At 32.8% G+C, this 19,904-nt stretch overlaps 1 protein-coding gene across 7 annotated transcripts in view; it reads right to left on the bottom strand.

Moving 5' to 3' along the window:
- Positions 1–678: 678 nt before the first annotated feature.
- Positions 679–19,904, bottom strand: part of MIOS (meiosis regulator for oocyte development) — a 36,665-nt gene continuing 17,439 nt past the window's right edge. For all 7 annotated transcript variants that reach the window (XM_082693360.1, XM_082693359.1, XM_082693365.1 and 4 more), the window contains 7 exons: positions 18,732–18,901; positions 16,269–16,334; positions 15,288–15,446; positions 10,222–10,374; positions 8,820–9,024; positions 2,237–2,366; positions 679–1,431 (listed from right to left, as the gene is read on the bottom strand). In XM_082693360.1, coding sequence (XP_082549486.1) covers positions 1,335–1,431; positions 2,237–2,366; positions 8,820–9,024; positions 10,222–10,374; positions 15,288–15,446; positions 16,269–16,334; positions 18,732–18,901 — 980 coding nt within the window. In that variant the 3' untranslated portion in view covers positions 679–1,334. The remainder of the gene's footprint in view (positions 1,432–2,236; positions 2,367–8,819; positions 9,025–10,221; positions 10,375–15,287; positions 15,447–16,268; positions 16,335–18,731; positions 18,902–19,904) is intronic.

Consider the following 19,904-nt stretch of genomic DNA (forward strand, 5'->3'; position numbering starts at 1 on the left):
AGATGTTTACAGTAGATATGCAATAGACAAATACACAATGTTTCCCCTGAAAAGTGCTTTTCGCATCAGATCTTAAAGTAAAAATGAATCCACTTTTGTATTTAGGTCACACCTCAAACTAATGTAATTGATATTCTACCGAGTAAAACTGCTAACATGAAAGCTCTTAAAATTATTAAGCTTAAGATATTTCTTTCTCCAAAATCTATACAATAATTTTTATGCTTCCTTTTATTTTATCTATAAACACAACTTCAACTATGAAATTCAGTTCAATACTCTATATATGTCAGTTAACAGAGAAGCATGCCACGAATCCTTTGTATTTCTCTCCTACTTAGCTGTAAAAAGGGAAAAGAATAAAATTTTTAAACAAAGTTCCTGAATTGGCCCAAATATACTTACTTTTAGAAACTTACATTTAAAGCCTAACTGTCTCCAATGTGACCCTGTTCTCCCCAACAGCTCCCAGGTTACCTTTGAAAACAGAGTATTCCATACTATGAGGGAATCTGAGAGTAGAACACACTGATGCAGGTTCAGCTGAATGGTTAGTCCCCTATAATCTTGCATAGGCTTTGTGTTCAGGAAGATGCTCTGAGATGATGAGTGTAAGATGATGAATTAAAGGGGAAAGAAAGGTTTGAAGACAAATGAAGACACTGGAAAACAAAAGGCTGAAAAACTGAAAATTTTATAACATGTTCCCCTGAAATGATACATAGCTTTCTCCTCAGAATAGAAGAAGTATTAAGATACATTCTCAATTTTGGCTTTTCTTAGGAAGACAATAGTGATCTGTGCCAAAAGATTTCTCATCTTGAAATGAAAGTGTATGAAGGAAAAGACTCCTTAAGAAATATATACCAACCATACCTTGATGAAATTTATTCCAGTGTGGGGTAGAGGTTCTCCAGTTCTAAAGGTAAAAAACTGGTCATTTCATTCTACTTTAAAAGGCATACAGATTTTACTGAAAAGATAGCCAATTTCAGCTTAGAAGATACAGGTTCAAAGTCTGTTCTTGGTTATTCCAGAAACTCTGCTTGCATAGTGTTCATAATTTCAACAAGCCCTATAAAACTCTTCCAAAATGAACTTTTCAACCTACTGAACAGAATTCATGCCCACACGCTGATGTTCACTTCAGCAGCATTTGTCTCTGTGAAGCATATCAAAATCACTCAAACATCAAATTGCTGATTTGATAGAATGATTTATTTTCCCATTACAGGAAAGTCATGAGTGACTTGCTCTGAGGTACGTTTTTGAGCTATGAAGGACATCTATTAGAAAGCTCCACACTTGAAGGTTTCTCTTTAGATGATAACATTTTATGGCTGGACAGTCTCTGCAGGTACCAGATTTCCTGTAGTATCCAACTGCATACATTTACAAGTGCATGCAGAAACGGGACACTCTGCATGGTCCCTAAAAAAAATAGGTCAAGTAACAGTTAAAAATCTAAATTAAGCAGATACATACATACATTTACCTATATACCTATCTCTATGCAGAATGCAATGTTCAAAATGGTATTTGAAACAAATACAGGAATTAAAACCCAAAGACAAAAAGCATGAAAAGAATTAAATAAAAAATGACTGACAAACTGAATTGGGGAGAAAGTTACTGAAAAGTAAATAGCTTTACCTTTTAAATACATGACAAGATACCTGATCTACAGCTAGGAAAGTGACAGGGATGTGCTTGAAGTTTTAATTAAAATGAACATGACAAACTGGGCATAAAAAGTTATAGCACGAGGAGTAAAGGACCACCAGCACTACTTAAAACAGAACTAAATATGGCTTGAGTCTCTATTGCATGAAGTGCTTACTTACTATACAAGAAGTTTATTTAGATGATAACTGATACAGTTGTTTGGTAAGTATTCGCCATCATTTAATTTTTAATTTCAATTACATACTATGATAGGATATTAGGCAAGTTGTAAAAAAACAAAACTATAAACATATCCTCTCTCCAAATAATGCTATTCAAACATTTAGCCCATACATAATATTTAAACTATTTCTTCTATATAAGTATTAATTTTATACTTTAAGAATACATTGGATATTTAATGACAGAAATGGTGACACCACCTTTGTGAACTCAAGGGACAGCAAAATAGAAATTTATTCTTTGGCTATATACAAATGAACTGTTTAAAAGACCATCTGCTCTACCTCCTCCAACTCCAAGCCTATTAAAGAAGAAATGTACTGATTACCTGAACCAACTAAGCATATGACCAGCATGTCCACCATGCCTGCAATTGTGACACCATGTGAACCAGTTGTTAAATTGAGCTAATTTTTTATCCTTGCTCAAGTCTACTTTTTCATCTGATTTGGATCCTCCTATGGGTTAAAGAAAATTATCTTCATTAACTGTCAAAATATTTTATTCAAAGCTTCTTAAAAGGTATTTCTAAAACTACATCAAAATACAAATCACACATCATACTGAAATAGCAATGTTAATGCCATGATCTAGTTTAGTTTGAAAAACTACTGGATAACAGGAGTTTCCTTACATTTTTAAGTCAATAAAAAATGGAAAAATCTCAGCTATCAAATCCAATAAGAAGCAATCTGAATTAACAACCTTGGAAAAACAATCAGTTTAAAATCTTCCCACAAAGAAAATACCACGTCCAGTTTATAGCGGAGTACTACCAAACCAAACCCTGAAGGAACAGGTAATTTTCATCTATACAAATTTCTTAAAAAAAAACATTGGGGAAAACGCCCCAATGCACTTACTAAGGCTGGCATAACTTGAATAACAAAAGCAGACAAAGATAACATGAGAAAAGTCAGATTATAGGCCAATCTCTCTCCTTGAACAGACATAAAAATCCAAAGGAAAACATAAGCAAACAGTATTATTTAGTAATTTTACTTCTAGGTACATACCACTAGAGAAAATTTTATACATGCTAAAAGGATTCATACGCAGAAATGTTCACAACAATATTGTTCATAACATTAAAAATCTGGAAACAACCAAAGTGTCCAAAACCATAGCAGAGAGGAAAAAACTGTGGTACAGCCCTGAATGGAATACCAAATACTGGGGTGCCTGGATGACTCAGTCGTTAAACGTTTGCCTTGGCTCAGGTCATGATCCCAGGGTCCTGGGATCAAATCCTACATTGGATTCCCTACTCAGTGGGAAGCCTGCTTCTCCCTCTCCCACTCCCCCAGCTTGTGTTCCCTCTCTCCATGTCTCTGTCAAATAAATAAATAAATAAAATCTTTTAAAAGGGGGGGGGGGATACCAAATACTAATGAATAACAGCTACATTCATCAGCATCATTAAAAGTAAAAGAACCCAAAATCAACATTGAGCAAAAAAAGGTAAGCCAAAGGATATATTCCATAAGATTCATTCATATGAAACTTAAAACACAGACAAAACTAAATATGTGACAGAACTATACACATAATCAAGGAACCAAATAACACACAATTTAGGGCAGTAATAATCTCTGGGAAAGAGGAAAGAGGTAGTAGTAGACAGGGAATAATGAGCAAAGGTACTGGTACAGCCAATGTTATCTTAACCAGGACAGAGGCTTCATTGATGTTTGATTTATCATAGTACCTAGTATATATATTCCTGTCTGTATTACAGTTCACCAAAAGGTTAAAGAAAAATGTATTATTACACATTCATGTTTTTATGTGTGTATATTCACATATATATTTACATAACTTTTAGTGCTCAAAAAACGCTCATTCTATTAATTGTGGCTATCTTAATATGTTTTCTTTTGTTCTAAAACAGACCAATTTAAATATTTTAAAATCATATGTAATTAGGGACAGGAATAGAAAAATAAGTAAGTAAAATATTAAGTTTAATTAAGCACATGTATGCCTATTAACACATGATGCTGTATTCAAAATTTTATCTAGACCATTCCTCATCATAATTTAAAGATTACAAGGATAGTGTTACAGTTTTTTTTTTTAAATACCCATCTGTTTTTGCTAATGATAGTAAAGGATTTATGGGTGATGGAAGATGTAATACATATAGGAGGTTAAGATCTAAATACACTGAAATTCTTATTAAAAGCTTCATAAAAATGATTCACAATGAAAGGGAAGAGGAAGAAAACAAACAGAAATAAAATACAGACCTTTTAAAGAGGAACTATTTTATATTGTATAGAACTCATTAAGTGATTTTCACTTTGTTTTTGTAACTTCTAACTTTACGAAAAACAGACTGGATCCAGGACAGTTTATTCCTTATGTTTCTCTGATGAAGCTGAAAGTATTAAGATCTACCTCACTGCCACATGAAAAAGGCTTTTTAAAGATCAAAGAGCTTTAGCAAATGATGTATCTGATAAGGAGCTAATAACCAAAATATTATATAAAGAACTTACATAACTCAACAAAAGAAAACACACAATCCTATTAAAAAATGGACAGATAATCTGAGTAGATGTTTTTCTAAAGACATACAAATGGCTCAGACACACGAAAAGATATACATCACTGATCATCACGGAAATACAAGTCAAAACCATAATGAGATATCACCTGACCAGAATGGGTAGAATCAAAAAGACAAGAAACAACACGTGTTGGCAAGGATATGGAGAAAAAGGAACTCTTATGAAGTGTGGGGAATGCAAAGAGAGCAGCCACTGTGGAAAACAATACAAAGGTTCCTCAAGAAATTAAAAACAGAATTACTATATGATTCAGTAATTCCAATATTGGGTATTTACTCAGAGAAAATGAAAACACTAACTCAAAAAGGTATATGCACCCCTATGTTTATTGCAACATTATTTACAATAGCCATGACATGGAAGCAACCTAAGTCTTCATCAATAGACAAATGGATAAGGAAAATGTGGTATACATATACAAGTAATATTACAAAGCCATAAAAAGGATGAGATTGTGTCATTTGAGACAACATGGATGGACCTAGAGGGTATCATGCTAAATGAAATTAGACTAAAAAGGACAAATACCATACAATTCCATTCATAAATGGAATTTTTTAAAAACAGACAAAAAGCAGATCAGACCCAAAAATACAGAGAACAAACTGATTGATGGTTGCCGGAGGGAAGATGTTGTGGGTTAAGCAAAATGGGTGAAGGGGAGAGGGAAGTACAGGCCTCCAATTACAGAATGAGTAAGTAACAAAAGGCAGAGCATAAGGAATACAGTCAATGGTACTGTAATAGTGATATAATAGGACAAATGGTAGCTACACTTGTGGTGAACAAGGCATAGTGTATCAACTTGTCAAATTACTAAGATGTACACCTGAAACTTAAGTAACATTGTGTGTCAACTACACTCAAAAAAGTTTAAATAGTTTTAACTTTCATTTTTTAAATTTTAGATAGTTTTAACTTTTAAAAGATTCATACTGAATTACAAAGGTAAGTGCTATAGAACAGTTGAAGGAAACTAGGGTTTCATGTAGTCAGTACCTACTACTATACTACTACTATTATTGGTACTACTACTACTACAAGCAAGAAGGAAACCAGTACGTTACCTAACTCTAAAAAAGGCATCACTCCTTTACATTAAGGGCAGGGGTTTTTGTCTGTTTTGTTCACTGTAACATTCCTAGCACTTAGAACGATAGGTGATAGATACTTGTTGAATAAATAATGTATAAAATGCTAAATATGTTGGGTGGCTCAGTTGGTTAAGCAACTGCCTTTGGCTCAGGTCATGATCCTGGAGTCCTGGGATCGAGTTCCACATCCAGCTCCCTGCTCAGGAGGGAGATTGCTTTTCCCACTGACCTCTCTCCTCTCATGCTCTCTCTCATTCTCTCTCTCAAATAAATAAATAAAATCTTTAAAAAAACAAAAACGAACAAACAAAAAAAGATTTAAAATGCTAAATATTTATAACAAGCATTATAGTTATAATTATTTATAAATAATTACAAACATTAATAGTTATAAACATTATTTTCAACAGAATATGCAACCCTCAGTTAAATAAGCTTATGGAAATCCTGGCCATTTGGATCATGAACCATGATAGATGGATGACATCTCTAATTGCAGACAAAGAATCAGGAGGGTTTGATCACCTGCTTTAAACTGCTTCAAGCTAGCATTTTATTTCTATTAGGTCCTGTCTTATTTTGGAACTCAGAACCTCCTGATTTTATATATTAAAAAAGAATACGTTTATTACAGCTAACCACTGAAAAACGAGTTTGAACTGTGTGGATCTGCTTGCGTGTGGATTTTCTGCAGTATGGTACTGTAAATATATTTTCTTTTCCTTATGATTTTCTTAACATTTTATTTTTCCTAGCTTACTTTACCACAAGAATATAGTATTTAAATACACAAAATATACAATACATGTTAATCAACTGTTTATGTTATTAGTAAGGCTTCCAGTAAATAGCAAACTACTAGTAGTTAAATTTTTGGAGGAGTCAAGAGTTATACCTAGATTTTTGACTATTCAGAGGTTGGTGCCACTAATCCTCATGTTATTCAACATTATTATATTTCACAATTAAGTCAGCTCAGCAATCCTTTAAAGATTATACACAGGTTTCCCTAATTTTCCTAATAAATTTATTTCCTGATAGTCTACTTTCCTAGGCCCTTGTCATACAGATGCACCTGGTAGTTCCCATACACTCTCTGTACTTACATTCACCAGTATCTACCCTAGTTCATGCCTTTTATTCCTTGTCCACACCTAGAAAGGCTTCTCTAAAATCTTCACTCCCAAACTTTTTTAAAGGACCTGCTTAAACAGCATCTTCTTTCTGAAGTTTTCCAGATATCCTTCAAAAAGAAGTAATGTTTCCCTCTTTCAAATTTCCTGCTACTTTCTTTATACAATAATCCTTATTCACCTTAGGGAGCTAAACATGTTTCAGAATACAGAATGTTTGGGATTTTAGAGAAATAAAGAGCAAATATGACAATTCCAGGGAAGTCTGAGGCAGCATTCTGTAATCAAAGGCCTTAATAGCCTCATGTCAATTCTGAACAGGTTTTTTTTGTTTGTTTTTGATCATAGGATTTTCAGATCTTTTTAGAGATTTTGGAATGGCAGGTTAAGGGATTCCAGACCACTAAACATATCATTTGTTATTTTATCCATGCTCATTTTATACATAAGCTTCATAAGGATCTTTGATTCATCTCAGCACTTCAGTCTTATCTTAACAAGCATTCATATACACAAAAAATTATTACTGAAGCAAATTTCAATAAAATTTCTGAAGCAAATACGAAAAAATGTTAACACTTTATAAACCTGAGTATTGAATATTCATTCATTAACAGCCTCTATAACAGAGAGGTTGAAATGTTTTGCTTTTTCTTCAAATTTTAGAAAACTAATTTTCTCTTTTTTTTTTAACCTATTTCAAAAATAAAAAAGATTGAAAAGTTAATATCTAGCAAAAAAAGAATAGCACTCAGGCCACTATAGCTTCCTGGGGCTTATGGTCTGAAAGATGTCTTGAATCCAACTATTTTTATGTATCCCAGTATATATAACTTATTTATGCAATATTTTGTCTTGTTCTTTTCCTGTAGCAGATTTTTATTCCAAGTTATTTTCTATTTACTAGTATCAGGACCATAAAAGTGATCAACATGCAATATATAAAATGCAAATGAAAATTCTTGATTAAAATTTAAATGAGAACTAACAAATAAACTTGAAAACATTACAAATTGCCTTTGTTAAAAAAGGGTATCAAACTTGAAAAATAATTATTCAGGTATAATTATATAATTATATATAATACACAATATAGTATTATATTATAGTGTATAATATATATTATATAACAAATATTCAGGTGTAATTATTCAGGTATACAATGATACCAGCAAACCTCCTTCACCTTCACAGATGTTAATATAATAAAACTAACTATTGATATGAACCAACTGCAGAACAGAATTATAAAATTACATAATTAAAAAGAATCTCCCTCTAACACCTTATATAATTGAGTGCTAAAGTAACTCTCAGTGTTACAGACTGAATGTCACAGAGCTAGAACTAATACAATAGGCATTCTCACACCATATCCAGTTCTTGATTATATCAGTATGCTAAATTCTCAAATATTTTCAATTAAAATTTCTGCCACATTTCAAGTTAAATAAATAACTCAAATATTTCTAGCCACTAGATAACATTATATTCAACTATCTCCTGTTCTCAGAATTTTTTTCTATATGTACCATAAGCAGTAAACAATAATCCTAATATTTCTAACCATTAAAAAAATACGTATATTCACTACATAACTGACAAATATAGCAAAAAGCAGCATCAAAACTTGGAAGTTAAAGGGATGTGATTTCTAGACTAACACTTTCTGTACATATTCACAGGTAGATTTTGAAGATTAAAAAAGAGAATATTAAAGTGCTTTGAGAACCAAAAGCTCTTCATGCGTACAAGGTATTTGTTAATAAATGAGGGTGCATTGACTTTTAAACAAAAAACCTGAGGGATCTCCTCTTAGAAAAAGTGGTATGAAAATAGTGTAATATAGGATTACTTCATATTTAAGATCTTTTCACAAACTTTAAATGGACTATCATTGTGAGGTTACTTGTGATATCATGAATACAGACTTTACTTTCAATGTATAGATTTTTACAAATTCCAGGAAATACAAAATCTCTGAGCCGGCAGAGTGGCTTATTCTTAGAAATAATATAAACCCAACCTTGTAAGTCTTCTATTGACAACATTAAATCAGTTACGTCGGAACAATTTCAGCTCAGAAAATATATTATAGAATTATGTCATACCGGGACAGCTAGAAACAGGTGTTCCCATATTAATGAGGCAAAGTGCGCATCGAGGAAGGGGTTTTCGACAGCCAGGGCAACTTGTGACTTTAGATTTTGTTGGTGACCCACTGACACCATACTGACTAAAACCTCTGCCCTGATGAGGCACAGTTGAACAGCTGTAGGAGATCGACTTGCCACAAAAATTGCAACTCACAAACACCTATACAACAAATAAAAGGAGGAGTAAGAATAATGCAAACTTTATAAATAAAATCCAAAGTCTGATCCTAACAAACTATTCTTAAATAATTTTTAAGGTTTACTTTATATTATAAAATAATTTGTTATCTGCTAAATTTGACTAGCTTTCATCTAGGATTCCCACTTAGCAGTGACATTGAGTACTTCTCTGTTACCTCTGTTTAGTTATATCCTTTCTAACACCACTGACATCTGTAGAAAAACTTGGAAACATTAGATAACAACATTTTAGAAATAACAAAGTCTTTAGAATTCACACTGGAATATTACAAAATAACCCAGTGTAAGCTCTGATCCAAAGTTCAATGATTACATCTCCTCGACAAAATTTTCTTATAAAGAAAGCCTTCATTTCCTAAGACAAAAAGGATTTAAGGACCCTATAATGTCAAATAGCTAGAATTTTAGAATAATAGTAATAGAAAATGTTCATTTTGCTTTTATATTAAATTCCTGGGCTCTTAAACACATACAGATTAATAACAAATATTATCATGTAACGCTATTTTACAAAAACTCAGGTTGTTTTAAAATAATTACTAATTCCTCAACTTTCTAAAACAAGAAAACAGCACCATCCAGTGCTCACATTGAGGATATACTCGGTATTTAACGTCCAAATTTAGATACAGTGATCTCATGTCGTGTTTCATGTGATAACTGAGCTCATGTTCTTTAAATAGTAAAACAATTTCCACAGTTAATTAGACATATAGTTAGGGGAAAAAAAATCCTGCCTTATTACACCTATATAATGCAGAAAAATTTAATACATAAGTGGAATTTATAAGATAATATAATAGTTTGGATTTGGAAAGGGCTTGGAATAAACTAGAAAAGAACTCTAAGATTGATTTAGGTTTGCCGAAGACCCTCTAGGCCTGCTATTGTTTGCTCTAGCTCAGACTCAAGCGTAAGCCACTGAGATGATTGTTAGGAAGTGGCAGGATTAAAAAAACAAGATGGTTAAGGATGGAATGACATCTGGGATAAATAAAGACATTAACAGCTACTCATAATCAAAAGGATGAGCTAATAATAATTTATTAAATTGAGCTCTAAATTTACCCAATATAACATGCTGCAAACACTTCTCTTTGAGCTACTTAAACATACGTTACAATTTGATTCTCTCCAAAATAATGTACGTACTTACCTGTGCTAAAGGCTTAGAACTGGGATCCAACTTACTCCTATGAATATCAAACTCAGCTCGTTTGTGCCAAAACCTCCAGGCATCTAATAAATTTCTATAATTCTCAATCCAGTACTGAACTCTTTCATCTTTAAGAACATCTAAAGGAGAACCCTAAAAAAGAAAATAAGAATTAACACAGTTGTTTAAAATTTTTCTGGCTAAGCCACAGGATTCCAGGTAACATATAAGTATGAGTCATACAGAAGAAAAAGGCTTCCTTTTTGCCAAAAGCTGATGAGGACAGAGATAAAATAATGAGGGTGAAAAGATAAAATGAGGGTAAAGATAAAATAATTGATGGACGCTTCTGTAATTTCTTTAAGCTGGCCTCTACTAATGACATAAATATGTACTATATATATTATCATTAATCCTGGCCAGGAAAGTATAATTCTCTATCCCTTATTTAAATTAAGGACCCAAGAGTAAACAATTCACTTTCCTACTTGAATACAACAAAAAGTAATGTGAATACTTTGTCCTCAAAATTAAAAACCCTGCATTCATAAAATTTGGTTACTATTTAATAAAAATGCATACCAAAATTACTTCATCGCATTTAAAATAATACTGAACCTCATTCTTTGTGTCTAGCATGTACTGTGAATGGGGATGCTCTTTTTGTATACATAGTTATCTGAAAGTTAAACCTGTTTATTCTCTCTTTTGCTCTCAATTAAAACATATATTTTTTACCTTAAAAATTAAAACAAAAGCAAAAAACAACCCTAAAACCAAACCCAAAATGTTCTTTCATTTTTCTATCCCTAGGACACAATGAAAAGCAACAATTTCTTTACCTTAAGCTTACTTTAGATTTCTTCTCAATAAGAACTTCAATTTCTTACCAGTAAGGCTCTTCCTAGAGGTGTATTTTCCCTGGCAGCTGTGACATTTCACATTTCACCTGCACTTGCTTTGGGTTTTCACAGATTGCTTTTAGCCCTGTCCAAGATATCTTCCTTAAGTTCACATGATAAAGAAAGTAGAGAAATTCTCAACTCCCAATGATTCCATGGGCATCAATCTGAAGCCCAGTTTTGGGGAACCAGACAGAAAAGTAAAATGTTAGAGAGAACTTAATGTATATCACTTATGGAAAAAGGGAAGAAACCTGTAATAGCTAACAGACTATCTTTAGACATTCTATCAAAACAGAAGCTTATCTTTCCCCTATTAATTAGGTATTCATTTCTGTTATCAGAGGTAAATCCAGCTAAAAGAACATGTGGAAAACTCATAGCTGATAATTTCACCTCTTAAAAAAAATAAACATCTCTTCTAGTTCTGATAATGACCAACTAGCCAGAACTAAGTATTGAAGTAGAATATAGCCCCCAGTTTAAAAATTCACAGAAAAAAAGGAGAAATTTTCATATCCCACCCTTTCTCCTTCCGGCAGTAAGGATAAACTCGGAATTTGGTCAATTCACATTTGATAAATCTTCCTAGATCTACCCCTAAATAAACCTAAAATTAAGCTGCAACAAAATCTACAGAGGAAAACAGTTCAGAGATCAAGACTGGAAAGGCTTGGGAAATAACTTAATATAAGTTATTTAATATAAGTTATCTATGGCTGCCCATAGATCCACAGTAACAAAACTTTAAGACCAAAGTGAGCAGCAACTAACTGAACTTCCAAAAACATTAACCAACATTCTTCAGAAAAGGGTAAAAGAACCCAGATCTCTATAATGTACTATACATGACATCCAATATTCAAATGAAAAACTATGAGACACAAACAGGTAAATATAGTTGAAAGTCAAGGAAAAAAGGCAGTCAACAGAAACTAAGCCTAAAATAGCCCATGTTAGAGTTAGCAGGTAAAATCCTGAATGCAGCTATTGACATATGCTCTGTTAATGTGCAGATAGGGATCTGAGTGAAAAATGTAAACTATAAAAAAAACTGAGATTCTAAAACTAAATTGTATAAGAGCTGAAATTAAGAATGTGCTGAGGGGCACGTGGGTGGCTCAGTGGGTTAAAGCCTCTGCCTTTGGCTCAGGTCATGATCTCAGAGTCCTGGGATTGAGCCCCACATTGGGCTCTCTGCTCAGCAGGGAGCCTGCTTCCTTCTCACTCTCTGCCTGCCTCTCTGCCTACCTGTAATCTCTGTCTGTCAAATAAATAAGTAAATTCTTAAAAAAAAAAAAAAAAGAATGTGCTGAAAAACTTAACGTCATGACATAAGAGTCAATGAACAAATCAACAGCATTTGACCAATTTGAAGAACTGAGGAAAAAAGGATGGAAAGAAAATGAACAAAACCTCAGATACCTATGAACACTATTAAATGGTTTAATATATATGTAATATGAGCCCAAAAAAGAGAAGCAAATGAGATTGAAACAGAAAATATATATATAAAGGAGAAATAATACACCCAAATTTTGCAAAACTAATGAAAACCACTGACTTGCATATCCAAGAAGCTCCGTGAACCACAAACAAGGCAGAAAGAAGTACAACTAGGCATTGAGGGTAAACTGCTGAAAATCAAAAGCAGAAAAGGGAAAATGAAACATTACATAGGAAGACAATAATTATAATAGCTGACTTCTCTCCATAAACAATATAAGGCCACTTGCACTCTGTAGCCACATATCCACAGTTTGATTTAATAGATGCAACCTCATTTCAGTAATAAAAAAATTATATACTTTATTATAGAATGGGCAGTGGCCTGGTAAGCTGCTAGGTTTATACTGTGGTTCGTGGGTCAGGATCTATATTTATTCATAAGAAGGTAGGGTTTGAGGGGGCATTTTACTATGTTTACCCAGTACAGAGCATGCTATTAAGTGTTTGAAAGGAAGGGCATAGGAAAGAGGATACCACGAAAGGAAAGATTAGCTGGAGGACTATAGGAAATCTCAGGGAAATGTTCTAAATTTTCGCCATATTTCTATCAAAAATAAAGAAGGGAACCTTTGCCAGAAATCTCTTTTTAACTGCTGGACAGTAAGAACTAAGAGTAAATTGATGAACTGGTTACCCCAATTCATAAAAAGGGAAAATGAGAGTGAAGAAAATTGCGGTATAACTTGCTTTCCGCACTTCAAGTGAGACTTAGTTCAGATCAGGGAAAGGTAATCTCTTTTGAAGAAGGTAAAGTTTTGTGAACTGGGCAAATTAAAGAGAGGTTCCTCTGCTCTGTTTGAGCTTTATATAAGTTTAAAATAACAATTCCCAAAATGAAAGGAAAAACTGGATAACCCAGTGCAGGAGGCTGATGGACAGTAAGAGAATGTAGAAGACTGCTACAGCTCAACTGATAAGGTTGAAGTTAAATGCCTTCCAATCCAAAGCAATCTACACATTTAATGCACTCCCTATCAAAATACCATTAGCATTTTTCAGACAGCTAGAACAGACAATCCTAAAATTTGTATGGAACCACAAAAGACGCTTAATAAAAAAAACAATTCTGAAAAAGAAAAACAAAACTGGAAGCATTACAATTCTAGATTTCAAACTACATTACAAAGCGGTAATCATCAAGACAGTATGGTACTGGCACAAAAACAGACACATAGATCAATGGAACAGAAAACAAAATCCAAAATTGAACCCACAATTATATGGTCAACTAATCTTCAACAAAGCGGGAAAGAATATCCAATGGGAAAGACAATTTCTTTAACAAATCGTGTCTGGATAGCAATATAGAGAAGAATGAAACTGGACCACTTTCTTATACGATACACAAAAAACAATTCAAAATGAATAAAAGACCTAAATGTAAGACCATCAAAATCCTAGAGGAAAACACAGGCAGAAAACTCTGACCTCAGCCACAGCAACTTCTTACTAGACATGTCTCTTGAGGCAACGGAAACAAAACCAAAGATACACTGGAACTTCATCAAGATAAAAAAAGTTTCTGCACAGCAAATGAAACAATCAACAAAACTAAAAGGCAGCCTACAGAATGGGAGAAGATATTTGCAAATGCTTTATCAGATAAAGGGTTGGTATCCAAAAATCTACAAAGAACTTAACAAACTCGATCCCCAAAAATCCAAATAATCCAGTTAAGAAATAGGCAGAAAACATGAATAGACACTTAAAAAAAAAAAAAATCCAGATGGCTAAAAGACACACAAAAAGATGCTCAACATCACATAGCATAACGAAAATACAAATCAAAACCACAATGAAATACCATCTCATACCTGTCAGGATGGCTAAAATTAACAACACAAGAAATCAGAGGTGTTGGTGAGGATGAGGAGAAAGGGGAATCCTCTTGCACTGCTGGTGGGAATGCAAACTGATACAGCCACTCTGGAGAACAGTAAGGAGGTTCCCCCAAAAGTTAAAAATAGAACTACCTTCTGATCCAGCAATTGCACTACTAGGTATTTACCCAAAGAATACAAAAATACAGATTCAAAGGGACACATGCACCCCAATGTCTATAGCAGCAATTCCACAACCACTCAACAATGGAAGAGAGCCCAAATGTCCATCGACTGATGAATGAAGATGTGGTCTTTACAATGGAACATTACTCAACCAGCAAAAGAATGAAATTGTGTCACTTGCCATGACATGGATGGAGCTAGAATGTACTATGTCAAGTGAAATAAGTCAGCCAGAGAAAGACAAATGCCATTATGATCTCACTTATATGGGGAATTTGTGAAAGAAAACAGATGAACATGTGGGAATGGAGAAAAGAAAAAAAGGAGAGAGGGAAACAAGCTGTAAGAGACTCTTAACGGTAGAGAAATGAGGGTTGATGGAGGGACGTGGAGGGTTGATGGAGGGGGATGTGCATTAAGGAGGACACTTGTTCTGATGAGCACTGGGTGTCATACATAAGTGATGAATCACTGAATTCTGCTCTAGAAACCAATACTGCACTGTATGTTAATTACATAAAATTTAAATTAAAAAATTAAATTAAATGCTTCCTAGAGATCCTAAGGAAGCAAAAGGCATACCCATGCAATGAAGGAAGAAGGTGGTTAACCACTGTTTTTCTTTAAGTTGCTGCCACACTGAACTAACCTGCAACATGCAGTAACTTGCTGTTTGGACATCTCCAGTTCTATCGACATAACTCTCCATTAAGTCCACTCCATCTTTAGTAAGGCCTGTAAGCAGTATTCCTTCCAAATTTCCAGCCTCTTTCATTTCGTTGGTCAACTTTTCAATATATCTATTCAACTGGAAAATTCAAAGTGATTTTTCTGAAGCAAACTATTTCACTACATACTCTGTACTTCTAAAACTTATACTTTAGGAATAGTTTCATTTTTATAGAAAACATTTTAAAATACAGCCCTTGAAGAAAAGATCTCTTAAAAAATCTGTATCTATCATAAATTACAATGCAGTATCTGTGATTATTTAAAATATTTTTTAAAAAGGCATTTATTATTTTTTATTATTCTATAAAATAAGTGTAGAGGGTTAACTATTTAAATTTAAAGAGAACTGTCCCTCAGTATTCACAAAGTCCTTGCTATTAAAAGAATCACAGAATTTGAGATGAATGAGAACTTGAAGATTATCAAAAACAATCACCTCTTGGTAAGGTCTCTGACTTCATCGGACCCCAACCTCTAGCCAAGAGTCCTCAGTGTTCCCCCAGCACTTCCTCATAATTACAGCACTTAGCACCTTGTATTACTGGTTGTTTCTGGGCATTCCTTTCTCACATACACACAGAATACGCATTCAATACTTTTCCTTCATTTCTTAATGAAGGAATTCTTTTATAGCATTGCAAAGGGGTGAGTTCAATGCTTTTATCTGTACATCACAAGCAGAAATAAACTAAAATATTAAGTCAGGATTCTTAAACAAATAATTCTGGTTATGATACACAAGTCTACAGTACCTTGATCTAACAAATTATTACTTTACTTTTTTAGAAGAATTTATATATAAATGCTACATATACATATTTGTACATAAAGAATAGTTGCTTAATCAAGTAAGAGGAACTATTAATTACTTTGAATACAAAATTAAATTAGTTTTTACCTGACTATCACTAAGGAATTTACAGGCAAATGCCACTCTGTCACGTACGGCAACTTTATTTTCATACTGAAAAGAAGAGCAAGAAATTACTTGTAGATACTATGAGTTTTAAATTCTTGCAGACTACTTTACATACTTAATACACAATTTTATTTTCAAAAGTATTAGTAACATTATTGTGTATATACTGGCAGAGCCACTGGTTGCCTAAGATGCCTTTCTTAATGTAACCCTCTAAAAAAACTCAGTGCTCAGGTTATTCTTGCAAAGTAAAAATCTACATCTTAAATACGGACAAATTCAGTTTAAAAACACTCCAGTTCAGTCTTATGTAACTACAACAAAAAATATAAGCAGTGATTTATGTATTTATTTATGTACCAACAGATTTAGATGCCTTCCATCACAGAAAATAATTGAGGAAACTGAGAATATCTTTTCTAGGATGCTAAGTTAATCAGCAAATCCAAGAAATCTGTGAATTACCAGTGAATATACCAGTGTGAACATACCAATACAGAATTTGGAAAAACTGTCAACGCATGTCTGTAAATAGAAAGTTTAAGTCTTAAAATAGACCCTTATAGATACAACTTTTGTGGCCATAGTAAAATACAGTTAAACACGTGGTTTGCAACAAAATTATCAGAGGTATTGTGATTAAATTTTTGTAGACCTTTCAATATTGTAAAATAGTATTTTCAATTTCTATAAATGTAGAAAGGTAATTAATTTTGTGGTAAGTAATCAACAGTCTTAAGGTGGAAAAAAGATTGTATTTCCATTGAAGTCCTTCTATGAAACAGAGTCTCCCTACTCTAAATGTAAGATCACTTCAGTCGGTACCTATCCTAGCAAGTTTTCTCAATTATAAAATATGGTTCTGCCCTTAAGAGGAAACATGTTTGGTACAAATTAGATTTAACTCTTTAGGTTCAGGCAGAGGTGTTACTATTTTGATGGGGAAAGGGTTATAAGTATTAGCTGAGAAAATATTCGCTGTATAGAAAATATTAGAAATAATAGCTGTAAAAATACAGCTCAGAAAACTAAAACCCAAAAAAGTTAACTAGCCAACTGAAGTAACTAAACTGGAGCAAGGACTCAGACCTTCAATCTTCTGATTTCCCAAATGGGTACTTTTCATTAGATTACTACAACTTAACAATTTTTAACAAAGGATATGTTAATTATAATTATTTACCCTAATGTATAATTAGGTACACTCTCAAGGCAGTTTAAAAATATGAACTTCCTACTCAAGGTAATATATACCTTACCTAATAACCCAAATTTAGGTTTAAGAAAATGAGGGTATTTATAGTAGGTCATGTAATTTAAAATATAGAAATTTAAAATTTAAAGAATACTTCTCTATCAATTTAAAATTTGAACAATCCACTTCTTTTTCTAGTCTTCACCATACTTTACTACTTCCTGAAAATAATACTTTATTCCTTCAAAATGCAACACTTAAAGTCTTCCATTTAACAAAAGAGTAATAACAGTAAAAACAAAAATACAACATACTCTTGGATATTAGAAAGTTTCTAACTTGGTTAGAAAGTTCAACAGTTCATTTACTAAAAGACAAAATAAACAAACTAAGGAATTGTTAAAATGGACACTAATAACATTTACTAAAATCTTCATTTAAGATACCTCAATAAAAAACATTTTTTATAAATTCTTAGGGACTGACACTTAAATTCATTACTCAAGCAATGTGTTTTTTATATTAAGTGCTATAATGGCAAACACAAATAAATTTCATGTTAGAAAGCTCTTCTCAGGTAGAAAGAGGTCCAACAATGCAAAGAAAGTTGTAGTATTAACATGAAGCTTAAAACCCAATAACTGAAACTTACACCTCATTTTATTCTTCCTTACCCCACTTTGTGATAAAGAACCTATCTGGTGATGTGCTTATAGGTGGTTAAAGCAGGAGAGGTAAAGCAATGAAAGACCAAATGAAAAAAAAAAAAAGAAAGAAATAGCTCACTGTAAGTAGCATGATCATACATCTTCCAAACTGGTAAATGTCTGAGAATATAAATACTAACTTGGAAAAAATATATAGTCATTCTGATCATAACTGATCATGTAATTGTTTACTTAACTAAAACCCAAATATTTACTTTTAAAAAATTGCAGTTCAATATAAAACTTACACTTATATAGTTGTAGAATTCTAGAGCTGCTCTTAAGCTAAAGGATAAATCCTATGCTGTTTATATCTATAAATTATATTGTTCAAACTATTTTAAAAATCAAGTTTATTATCAGCTAACTGTAAAATGACATTCAAGAAGAGCTGCTCAAAAATATTTAAGATACGTTCTTTTAATGCAAAATACATAAAAATATAACAATATTTTATGCAACAGACACTTGAAAATTTTAACAAGGTTAGGTAAAAACGCCTAACTTAAAAGGAGTCTTCTCAAACAGAAATTAGCTTACCAATACTCCATCATAAGATCCTGTCTCACTTGTCAGAAATGCAAACATGACACACAGATATGGGTTATTTAACTGTAGTCGTAGAGTGCTGCACATTTCTCTCCAAAGGGAGTTTTTCTCATCCGTATATCCCGATAAAGCCATTGCCACAACATTGAGATTCAGATCACCTGCACATTAAAAACACTCGGCTGGTCAAAGTGAGCAAAAGCTCAATACTTCCTCTTCCAGTTCTAAACCATAAACAAATATCAGAGGGTGACATTTACCTACAGAAAAATAAGCGCACTAGAATTAAGGGTTTTGATCCAGATTGGAAAACTTGGCAAGGACCACAAGCAAAAATTTCCATTCTTATAAAACTTTTGTCCATATTGCTAACCCTGTGCAAGACAAGCACATCTTTAAATTTTCAAGTTCTCATTCCAGGCAGTTCCTATACAGTGTTATTGTTTAGGGCCTAAATGAAGTGAAGTGAAGCCATACCACCAGAATCACTGTCAGCCTTATTAAGTTCACTTATGTTGACATATTTCAAAGCAATGGCAGTAAATAATACAGTATTTCAGTGCTATAACTTTCAAAATTATTTTGTTTTCCTATTCCTAAGTATATAATGCTCAGACTTAAGTATATGTTCTGAAAACCAGTATTTCAGCATTCTTTTAATAGTTTAACACTTCTAATTTTTCTGGGACAAAATTAACTATCAGCATTCCCAGAGCATTGTATATGGACACATTTGCAACAAAGTATTTGTTATCAATAGTTTTTTTTTTTAAATCAATAGTTTTTTAAACATCAGTTCTTAGCAGTCTATATAGTCACTGATAAACTGCTAACCTGACAGTTGGCCCTATGGACTGGCTAGCCTCCTAACATAAGGTCACTTCAAGAAAAAACTAATTTTACTTTTAACTTTTACTCTTAAGTGTTTTGTACATTTATTATAACAGTTTTCTTATTCTGTTCCTGGATCCTAATCATTTTCTTTCTTTCCCAAATAAAAACAGCATTTCCCACTTCCTTATTAAATAGACTTATTCTTCATTTCTATAAACACTTTCCCCAAGTTGCTTTGTGCTTGCTTCCTCTGCTTATTCTATTAAATTGGACTAAAGTCTGTTAAGATTAACAACCACCACCACCACCACAAAACAGTATCTCCCTAAT

The sequence above is a fragment of the Mustela nivalis genome (assembly GCF_964662115.1).
Source record: "Mustela nivalis genome assembly, chromosome: 12".
NCBI lineage: Eukaryota > Metazoa > Chordata > Mammalia > Carnivora > Mustelidae > Mustela > Mustela nivalis.